General features: G+C 38.6%; 1 protein-coding gene across 1 annotated transcript in view; it reads left to right on the top strand.

The window, feature by feature from the left end:
* The window catches only part of LOC145999690 (uncharacterized), a 158,600-nt gene that overhangs the window by 104,676 nt on the left and 41,832 nt on the right, over positions 1-12,092 (top strand). The window contains exons 16-17 of the mRNA XM_083136906.1: positions 1,696-1,799; positions 3,940-4,540. Of these exons, the coding sequence (XP_082993032.1) occupies positions 1,696-1,799; positions 3,940-4,540 (705 nt within the window). The remainder of the gene's footprint in view (positions 1-1,695; positions 1,800-3,939; positions 4,541-12,092) is intronic.

Consider the following 12,092-nt stretch of genomic DNA (forward strand, 5'->3'; position numbering starts at 1 on the left):
CAGATTTACGACCGTAGAATCTTTAAAAACAAAAGCGACGGAGGTCATGAACATGGTTTCAGAAAATGATTTCCAGCACTGCTTCCAGCAATGGAAGATTCGTATGGAGCGGTGTATCGATAGTTAAGGGGAGTACTTTGAAGGGGATAATGTTCGCATTGCACAATATAACCAATAAGAGATTTTGTATCAACAGTCCTGTTTTTTTCTAGCCAAACCTCGTATGTGTTTACACATTTGTTAACTTATAAAGCTACTGAAAAGACATCGTGCACACACAGAAGATAAATAAATTCCACTATTCGGTCCAACAGAACAATTTAGCAGGCAGAGGTGTAATAATTCATAATTACAATGGATGCAATTAACAAAGAGGTTGGGAAGAAGATGAAAAGATGAAAGTCCTGTTGTTTGCTGATGATTTAGTAATATGGGGAAACAGGGAAGAAGAAGTACAGAGACAGCTTGATAGTTGGAATAGGAAATCAGAAGAGCAGGAATGAAATTCAGTGCAGACAAGAGTGAGGTGCTAATAACAACAAGAAATAGAGCCAGAAATGTACCAAGAATAAAGATGGACACTGAAGAGTTGAGGGTAGTGGAGAGCTTCAAATATCTAGGAAGCATAATTGAGAGAAGTAGAAGAATAGATGAGGAGGTCAACAGAAGAGGACAAATGGGTGGTGGACTATATCAAAGCATTCTAAGATTAATATGGAACGGGGATGTCCCTATGAAATGCAAGAAGGTACACATACTATGTGACAATAATTATGTATGGAGCAGAGACTTAGACAATGACAGAGAGACAAAAGAAAGATGCAGACAGTGGAGATGAAATTTTTAAGGAGTATATTGGTGAAGACTAGAAGGGATAGAATAAGGAATGAGGAGATCCGACAGACAGTGGTGGTGGGGAAGCTCCAGGTCAGAATAGATCAGGCACAGATGAGATGGTTTGGACACATGAAGAGGATGGATGCAGAAAGACTACCAGATAGAAGTTACAATGCTCAAGGAGTTGGAATAAGGCCAAGGGGGAGACCAAGATGTTGGTGGAGAGTGTTAGGAAAAGAGGACAAGATTGGAACACTGTGGAAAGAGAGGAGTGGTGGAAGACCAGGGAAAAATTAAGTATGATAATGATAAAGATGGTGAGGTGTAGCATAATTATAAAGATGATGAGGTGTAGCATAATGATAAAGATGAGGTGTAGCATAAGGAGTAGAAGAGAAGGACTTTGAACTAATTTGTTGCTGTTACCTCCACGAGTTTTAATTTTGGTACATGCATTCATATTCTTCATGCGTGCAGAGAATAAGTACATAATATTTTATGAGAAAATATAGTCATGTGTGTCGGAAGGAAATTTGAAAATTAGTTACAAATTTCTGAAAGGTTCATATTCCCTCCTTTTTAAAGCCTAGGTTTTGATATAAAGAAGAAAGATTAATTTAATGTGAACTAACTGAAAGGCCAGCAGCATTTTGCTACACAATGAGTTTTGCTTACAATCTTTCTTTTGGTCAAACTTATGTTTTTGATCATCTTAACCATATGTCATTTTGTATGTAAAAGTTTATAAAGTTTAAGTACATTTAATTTATGAAACAAGTGCCATGCTTTGTGTTCCTGTATATGCTATGTATATAACTAATTCACAGTTTCTATTTACTGGCATTTAATTTATTTCAGGAGATGCAAAGGAAAAATTAGAAACTTTGGAAACAAATGCCTTTGCTTATGCAGTCTTGAGAATAATGGTTGGAAACACTGTGGATAAAGTTGGTAATAATAAGGTAGGTGACGTGTATGTTTGTGTATTTTTGTGGGGAAGAAGTTCCTGTATTCTTCATTGTGCAGAGCTTCTTAAAATACTGTGATGTATTCATATATTAGTACACTTCAATCGTTATTTATCTACATTTTTTTTTATTAACACTAAAAGGTGAAGTATTTGTTTTTGTCTGAGTTATGAATCTGCGGTGGTTTAGTTGGTAGGGCATCTGACTGCCACTCGGGAGATTCAGGTTCAATTCCCAGGGTGGGTGATCTAAGGTTGGAATTTTCCCGCCCTTTTCCCGCATAAACCGGCTTTGGGGTTCATCCATCCTCAAATCGATGGGTGCCTGGTAGGTAAAGGTGTCCAGATTATCGTGCTGATCCCATCATCTTCAAAATGGCTGAAATCGAGAATGTGCTGGACCCTACCCCCACATCCCCTAAATCTGCCTTCATGGCATGGCATGGTGCTGTGCACAGGGAACTTTACCTTTTTATCTGAATTATGAACGTGGTGCTGGTATGTCAAACAGTTATGCATCACCAAAAATGAATTAATCAGTACGTAGTCATATCATAAATTCTGTTACAAAGTTAATAATGAACTACAGGCACAGTGCTCAAGCTATTGTATTAATATTTGGATGTTACAAAGGTACTGGTCTTGCCAACACAGAGCACCAATCACTGTTCAAAATAATCACCTCTGGCCTTCACAGAGGCCTGAAGTCTCTGAGGTCAATCATCGATCGCAGCATGCACGGTCTCGAGGGGAAAGTCCGCCACTGCCTTTACAAGAGAATGCTTGAGACTCGCAAGGTTTGGATGCCTGTTCCTACAGACCATGCCCTCCAAAACGGACCACAACCTGTAGTCCAATGGGCTGAGGTCGGGGCTGCTGGAGGGCCAATGAGCCGGAGCAATGAAATCAGGCACATTCCTCTGAAGCCACTCCTGTGTGGTCTTTGCCTTGTGGCCCGGTGTGAGTCCTGCTGGAAGCTCCACGGCTCATTGTTGAACATGGTGCAGGTCAACAATTTCACAAGTGGCTCCAACACTGTCACTTGGTACACTTGCAGATGTCTTCACACCATGTTCACAGAAGTGGAGGTCAGTTGTGCCATCGTACGAAATCCCCCACCAAACCATCACTGAGGTGGGATGTTGTCCTCTGAGGATCTGTGGCATGTTTTCACGAGCTTCCTGGAATGTCAAAGCCTAATCATGGTCGGATTTTGATACTTCAATCATGAAGATTTTTTCGTCCGTGAAAAGGATCCTCTTGTGGCCACTATTTGCGTAACGCTGAAGGAGTCTTTTTGAATTCTGCTCCCTCTGGACCTTAAGCTGTGGAGTGAGGAAGTGACCAGTACTTTGCCGATAAGCGTGGAGTCCTAGGTCATTTCGGAGCACACGCGACATCGACATTTTTGAAATGTTCAGCTCTGGAGCCATCACTGCTTATTTCCTGACCACTGCTTTCACTGGCTTCTGATTGATTCATTAATTTATTTTACTTCGCTTCTTGTGCCACTTTTGGCTAATTTGCGAAGATGGGGATAAGTGATGATATGATGAAATTGATGAATGAACACTCACAAACATCCATGCCCAAGCCAGGATTCAAGCCCAGGACCCCTGGCATCATAGCACGATGTGCTTACTACTCTGCCACGTGGGCTGGCTCATGAGCTTCTGGCTCCTCAAGCTGCGAGGTCTACCTTTCCTGGAGCGGTCCTGAATTGACAGTATCTGTTGATGGTCCGATGCACGAACATCCTGCTGATATTCGGCTTTTTCAGGGTGTTGAAAATGTCAGATGGTGATTTGCCAACTTTGTGCAGTGCGATTACTGCCACACAGTTCTCGTATACACCCCACTGCATTCGACTCACAGTGAAATTCACCTTTCTGCTACCACAGCCAAACACACAAGGATACTGGTTGTTGTTTGATTCAACTTTGCGGGGTTACCTTACCAACCAGTGTTGCCATTTCTGTCTAAACTTTGTAACAGAATTTATGATATGACTGGGTAGTAAAAATCATGACTTTATTTAAAGAAGAAAACTCCCAATTTTTCAATTTTTGCATTGAACATTGAATTAACGATATGGGAAGAAAAATGTATGATCAGTATATAATTTTGTCTTACAGAACATATTGCTAGAGCTTTTCTTAACTGGCTGCAGAGCAAGATTAGCTGAAGCTGGAACAAAAATGGGCACCCTTATTCAGGAAACATTGAACATTACCCCTTCTCCCACAGCATGGTACTTCAGAGATGCTCAAGCAAAAATAGCTGAACATTTGTGTGGTGAGGTGAACACAGTGAGAAGCATTGATACTGCCATTTTTGCTGTGGAAGAATTATCTCAGAAATTACATGCAAAGGAACAAAGAACAGTATGCTATGAAGTCAAGATGGAAGAGAAGGGTGTGTTCGATAAAGAAATACCAGTCAGCATTGAACCTGAAGATGTTACTGATTGGTTAGATTCCATGGAAGGATTCCGCCAAAAGTTGTTACAGAGAATTGCTTCAGTGTATCTTTTCTTAAGCAGGAACGATGTTCATGGTTCTAATTTGCATTTCCCATATCAAGAAATTGTAGAGCATCATTTAGTTGAGGAGATGGCAGCACTGAGGAAAATGATGGAGTTGTCTGACAAGAAACTGGAGAATGTCACTCGCTTCATGAAGCTTCTCACTTTCAGGATTAATTGGCTGAATGATGAATCTTGGAAGTGGATGAAAGGTGAGTTATATAGATTATTGTAATTTATTTTCCCCTTCCTATGTGCCAGTCTCTTATGGAGATTTCAGACTGAAGTGTTGCCACTTGGAAAAGTACCTACAGAAATAAATGCAACCTTTCATACTGGATGACATCACAAGCTGCACATGTCATTTGCAGTGGTGTATTCTGCATTCAAAACCTGGGCTATCTCTTCATACTGTAATGTTCGAATGCGAGGCCCTTTTTCGTTCAATTTCTTGGATTTTTAAGTGATACGGGGGAGGTGATAGAGGTGATATATTAGCTTTTGGATATATTATGCCAAATATTTTTGAAGACTCAAATATTCTGTCTTTTATCACCAAGTTTAACAGGCTAGATAATATTTTTTAAAGTTTGATTTAAGTCAGCTTTGTGTTCAAGGCGCGCTAATTGGAACTGCATTTAGAGTTTAAATTTTGATCTGAACATGCAATATGCGTTAAAAGGGGAATTGAATCAGAACCCTTTGAGAGAATATGTTTTTCTTTTATTTGTTGATTCAGTTTATTACTCATATCTAGTCGACCAGTTTATGGTGGCAATAGGAGGAATTATGATAACAACATACACTATTATAATGACCATCTACTTGGGGTCCCACATTCGAATTCCAGCCTGGGCATGAATGTTCTTTGTAAGTGCTCCTGCTCATCATCTTGATTAACCAAAAGTGGCAGAAAAGCGAAGTAAAATTAACCAAATCAATCAAACCATTTACTGGGTCCCTCCCTATCTTTGCATGCAAAACAATACTATAATCTCTGGATCATTGATTCCTGTTTAGAGTATTCATATGAAACAGTTCAAGCGTAGGTAAGAAATGATTCTTGGTGAGGTGAAGCACACTATAATGAAATCCGCCCCTCCCAACTGTAATTTCTGGATCCACCACTGAAGTGACGTGACATTGTAATTAGAAACTCGTACCTTACAATTTAAAAATAATTATAAAAATATAACTGTTTAATTAACATAGAAACAGTAAGGAAAGGATTTCAAGTATTTCATGGTTATTTATAAAATATAGAGGCCCATGTTATGAAATATTTATGTAGACCTACGTGCGAGAATAAAATACATAATAAACTTCTTACCTTGAATATTTCATTTGAACAGGAACTCCATTCTTATCTTGCCGACGTCTGTGGTAAAATGGTTATTAGTACAGCGTGCTACGATACCGTGGGTCCCAGGTTCAAATCCAGGCCTGGTCATGGCTATTCTTTGTGAATGTCCCTTCATCAATTTCCTCGTGTCGTCAGTCATCCTCGTCATCGCAATTAGCTAAAGTGGCAGAAAAGCAACGATAAATAACAAAAACTGAATCAAATCTATTCTGCTCTTCTTTAGGATGCCAGTCCTGGATATCTTCATGATTTCAAGCTTATCCTCATACAAAAGCAGAGTAAATTGTTTCGTCAATAGTTCGTTAATTATGTCACTGAATTTCATTCACTACACTATGCAGCACAGATCATTCAAAACATACAGGGGCGCCGACTTGTCAAAATTATTGGAGGGCTCTGATCACTGAAATAAATTAATGATTGACTCTCTCCCTACCTTTTTTAAGTTTTGGCCTCAGTGTTTGGAATCTCGTAAAAGTCCATGAATTCCTCAAAAATATTAAAATTTTCATTTGCAGTTCGAATGCAAAATGTCAATTGTTCACGAATGGATATGTCACAAATTTCGTCAACCATAATAGCAAAATATTCCCGACTTTTAATATCTGCTACCACGGAGCACAAAACAGATCTCCCTAATATATCAATGATCTCGTTCTGAATGTCATGTGAGAGACATTTGTAGCCTGAACGTCCCATCCACTCTCCTAGTTCATGCACTTCATCTTTTGAAACTCTTTTTAGTAAAAATGTTAACAATATTCATAATTATATACTTAGTATATAGTAATAAGTCATGTGCCTTGCTGTCTCTGGTCATAACCCCCCCCCCCCCCCAAATTTGATGGTTTTGCGGTCTCAGCCCCTCAAAGTTGATGGTCTAGAACATTTCAAATGTGTATTTAAAGTTAAGTTCATGTGGCACAATTCAGAGTAAACTTTACAAGAGAAGCAAAATAATATATTAGATCCTCTTAAGCAAAATTATTTGGGGCTCTTCCCCCACATCGTTAACATTGGGGGCTTGAGTCCCCCCCCCCCAAGCCCCATGGAGTTGACGCCTATGAAAACGTATATGTCACTCACTCACTCAATACACTACCTAAAATCTTGGCAGTAAGGTACGTAATTTTCATTCAACGTGGTCAGCTACTCTCCCCCAGTCATAAATAACCACCCGAGGGGTTCAAAACTTTGTCACCATTGTAAAGCATGGTTGGTTGAAGGTCAGCGCTCTCGCTTCAGCATGTGTTCAATGGGAAAGTGTTGGCCCAGAGGGGAAAAAAATCCCCTGTTACTTTGCCACCTTTTCCCATTCCTGTAATAGTAGTTCCGTTTAAAAATTTCCCTTTTCTGAGAATAATCCCATGCTGATTAGCAAATTGGCATCACTGTAAGTTTTTTTCGCCATTGTAACGTGAAGACTTCTCTGCTCAACTCTTGGGTTTGAAAGCCACTACAAATACATCAGGCGCTGGTCGGGGAAGAAATCGATGAAGCCTGGTGGTAGGTTTAAAGGAAATCGTTTTCTCCCACAGTCGTTATTTGAGACTGAAACATCAGTCACACTTGCTAGTTGATTATTTTCTCAATTTAGTGTGGTCTTCAGAGATAGCGTAGCTAGCCTAGAATATACGTGCCTGGTCATTTGTCACTTGTGTGTCCCTTTTACATAATGGAAGGGCCTGTGTCACCTTCGCTTCTCACTTCAGTCTTGTATACTCTATCCCAGGAATCTCTGGAGCAAGGCCATTCATAAAAGTAGAGAAGGGGAGAAAGCGAGTGGGTGGAGTGAATCAGCACACACTGCTGCAAAGGTTGGTAGCTGTAGTCACTTTTCCCCTCCACACAATCTGATCCTCTTGCATTTGTTCATTGTTCGAGCCCTCTAAGAGTCACTACTTGCACAGAGACTTGCTTTCGCTAGCTAGCTCCAGTAGAATGAAGACTCATATACTGAACAATAACTATTGTTTATTATCCTTTCTGATAATATACAAGGATGTAGAGATACATATAACGGCTATGTCTCTAGTCAGCCAGTACCCTTTGTCACAGACTTCTCACTCCTTCATAATGTGAGCACTGTGGCCAGTCCACAACAACTCTTAAAGCCCACTTGAAGTCCCCTTTCCTTAAGTGTCTTCTGCATGCCTTTGTCATAGCTTTGACTGGCCAGGTGACACCAGTATTTCAATTTATTTCACTAGCATGTTTGAGTCTCTTAAACAACTAAATACAGATACGTATAGTCACATGAAGAAAGCACTAAGAGCATGTTGAAGGACAAGAATCAGAGGATACTTGAATACTTGAAACTGCCCCCAGTACCATTCTTGTGTTAAATTTTCTCTCGTCCAGCTTTGAAAATTAGTTGCTGTAGTAGAAATTGCTTGTTTCATACCTGTGTGTACAATTTGATGAACTTTCTGCCTGTCATCTTTTGGAAACATGTGCATGTCTTTCCACACATTAATGTTCAGCAGTCAGTCTGAATATTTGCATGATTCAAATATATCCATATACCTCCTTTCCTTTTGGTGCAGTTCATTCTCTTTTCAGAATAACCTTTTATTTGTTATACTAAAATCCTTAATGAAGTTTGTTCTATACCACCAATCTATGTATGTATTTATTTTCATTTTCACCACCGATAGTTTCCTTTAGTAACTTTAAACACTTTATGTAAACTAGAAATACTGATACATCCTTAGCTGGTTAATCATTCAGTGGGTGAATGAACTGATGAGAATATTTGTTCATTTTGAGGGGTTGCGGGGAAAGAGATTCATGACATTTCAATTTGCGAGAGATTTTTCATCTTCATATTTCCATGTCATAACATAATTTTTATTTGCTCCGAATGATATCTGAAGAACTTGGGATATGTAAACCTTATCAATATCCTTTAGTTGGAAGTGAAATCTCCTGATGAGCTGTATTGTTATTATTATTTTAGAGATCGCGATAGATAATTTGCAAGGTTCACATTGTGTGTGTGAGGGCAACATGTAATTTAACAATAATTTCAATTTTAAAGGCTATATTATTATTATGGCCTTATCCATCCCCTCTCCAATGGCTTAATTATGAACTTCAGAAAACCGCGACTTTTCGCCTCCAGGTCAAGGGGAAAAAATCCGTGTTCCTACATGCCTGATTTTTGTCCAGTCGTATATTGCTGTCAACATGCACACTTCGCTCGCATTTCAGGGAGAGGCAGAGGATTTCCTGACATTTCAAATTAAGTTACTTAATTTTTTGAAAAATTGATTAAAATAGAACACTGTAAACAATTTTTTAAACATTCATCTTTGTAAAATTAAACAAAATTTATAACAAAATGCTGTAATATGCAAATTTATATAATTTATGGTATTGTGTGTTTACCAAAATAATCAGTCTGCTTCAAATTTATGAGTGCAAATGCCTTTACCTTCGTTAACTCCTCACAATTCCCCCCTCCCTTCCTTTAGCTGCATTCATGCTCAGTTAATTATATGCTCAGTGAATTCGTCAAAAAAAGCATATACTTTCATTTCTAAATAGTCTTAGCATTCATGAAGAAAATTTCCTGTAAATAATTTTATGGATACGACAAAAACACTAGAAACAGAGCACACAAAATATCAGTAAACAAAAGCACATCGATGATCATTTTTAGGGCAACTTTTGCGAATGGGATTTCATCACGTAAGCACTGATGTCATGCTAAGGCCTTACACATTCTACCATCAGCGTTCTAGATCTTATAATGAAGTGTTGCAATGTGATATTCGTTGCCATTACTTGTTCTTCTTGTTCAGTAACATTTATATTTCGTGTGAGAACTAACAGCATATACCATGATAATCTGATTTGTTGAAAATGTGCTCCACATGAAGGAAAAACGTTATCACGCATCTATATCATTATGCAGTTATGTAAACATGCATGGATATTAACACAATCGCACACCAGATCCATCACACTGCGATGCAATGAGTAATAACCATCCACCTTTGTACCTTCACTCCTAAAATAAACATCAGAATTCTGAAAAAGTAGCGAAGTAAAATATAGCACTGACTACTAAACAAGAAGTCCACTGGTAACTATTCGTTATTTTACGTTGCTTTTCTGCCATTTTAAAATGAGAATGAGTGATGGTTAGACACAGCATTAACTATGGGGAAGACAAGGAGGTGCCACAAGCCCAGTGGCAAAGTGGGTGCTAATGCCACAAAAAGATAAACATTTGGAAGGAGTAAAGGTTGCACTCCTTTGTGACAATTTTGACTAGTATTATTATTATTATTGCCAGTTTCGAAACAAATATCCTAAAAATTTTCTTGCTTTGCTCGCATTCCTGCTCACAGTGTACAAGGGGGGAGCAGGGCACTGAAAACCTGTATTATTTTTTACTGATAATGGTAGATAATTAATTCTCTTGGTTCACATTTTGTGATAATATTACAGATGTGAAAAATAATTAAGAGGTTTTTGATTGTCTTACCATTTACATGATGTTGTACCATTTTTCCACCCCATTTCTTAGTGATGCACTCTTTTTCTTTTTGGCACACTGAAAATATTGATGCCAAATTAAATTAAATTAATATTCTTGTAAGTTTGCGAAGAGATATATGTAAAAAATTCCTGCTCGCTTTGCTCACAAGTAGTTTTTCTGGATATGATACCACAGTTCATTAGGCAAATATATCACTTTCACAGCAGCCCGGAAAGTGCTTCAACAGAAAAATCACACAAATCGAGCATCACAATGACAAAATTTCACGAATTTTGCTTCGAATTTATTTCTTATCCAGCCTATTCACAGGACTTGGCCCGTGTGAAAGATGCCTTCCATGTCCTTTCAACCTATCTTTCAATAAAATGAAAAACTAGGAAGAAAGATGCATAGCATTACGCATCATTAGGAAGGAAAATACAACAACTTGCGGGATGATGATGAGGGAAAATGCTCAAAATCAAACAAATATCACCCTTATAAAATCGTCATAGCTAAGCTGGGGAGAGACCTGCACTCGATCGCCAGCTCTGAACTACGAAGGAGACTAAGAAAGTGAGTGGAAACATCCATCGTGACACTTTAGGCTGCTCTCATACTGAACTGTGCTTCTTGGTGGTTCCTCTCTCGAACCTTTAGGCCACCCTCTGTCGTCAGCATCCTCGAGCATAAATCGCCTTTGAAAAATTATACAATCGCAGCTATAACATAACAAAAAAATCATGAAGACAAAGCGTCTATCCTCATCTATACCCTCCTATTTCCTTCGATCACCTTTCATATTCAATTTCATCTGTTTCTTCACCTCAGCTAAACTCAATGGGCTAATGGGATGCTCTGACCCCTCTCAGGTACGGATATAGTAAGAGAAGTACATGAGGTATGAGGCTTGAACTATACTAAATCATTTTGACATAGGCTATGGGAAAGGAGACTAGATAAATGAACAACATCTGTTTCTGAAGAAAGTCTGCTTCTTCAGTAGGCTTCTTTATGGACAATTATTTTTCTGAAGATGGTTTATTTTAAGGTTCTTTCAGAAATTCTTACATGGGTTCTTTACAGGTTTCCAAAAATCAAAGTGCCGAACAATGCAGTTTACATTACGTTTACTGAACATGTAGGTTGACAAATTTGTTATAAAGATGACTAGGAGCTTGCTTTGAACTTTTTGAACGCTCCCTGACATAATGAAGTATAACTTTGACATGACTGTCAAAACTTTGGGCATTGACTCCAATTTAATATTAATTGGACATTATGGTCGGGCTTCAAGATATGTGAAGAAATACAAAACTGTGATAATTTGTAAAATATTAGATATCTGGTATGGCAAACATGTTAGCGTGTTCACAGGGCGAACCTAACCATGCCAGATATCAACAGTGAATAACCTGATAAATAATTAATAATCATGGAGACAAAACAATCTAAACTTATTCTTCCATATGATCAGAGGTGTCGCATGAAGGGGTTCATGGAGCACATGAACCCCCAACCGAAAACTGAAATTTGTTAGTTTGTTTTCTTCGCTGCAGAATAAAATACTATTTTACAAAGCAGCTATTTTCATTCATAAAGTCTTCACAATGCTTACAATTTCCCAATTTCCCTGGACTGTTGACAAGAAAAACTCACCAGGTTAGGCAGCGAGAGCCCAGAGCACCTCTGGTGCAGTGAACCCCCTCTGCTGTATTCTTCCCATATAAATGTCTGCATATGTCCATAAAAATAAGAGGGCATTACAGGCCGCAAATGTCGGCATCTCTGTCAGCGCCGCCCGCCACGCTTCTCCCGATCTCTCGGCTGAAGATCGAAATGGACGCACGGTATATTTTGATTTCACTAGAACAGTTCTGTACCATTCAAATTTGTATAACTAAAATATAAA

The sequence above is a fragment of the Lepisma saccharinum genome, chromosome 15, assembly GCF_977018435.1.
Source record: "Lepisma saccharinum chromosome 15, izLepSacc3.1, whole genome shotgun sequence".
In the NCBI taxonomy this organism is placed as follows: Eukaryota; Metazoa; Arthropoda; class Insecta; order Zygentoma; family Lepismatidae; genus Lepisma; species Lepisma saccharinum.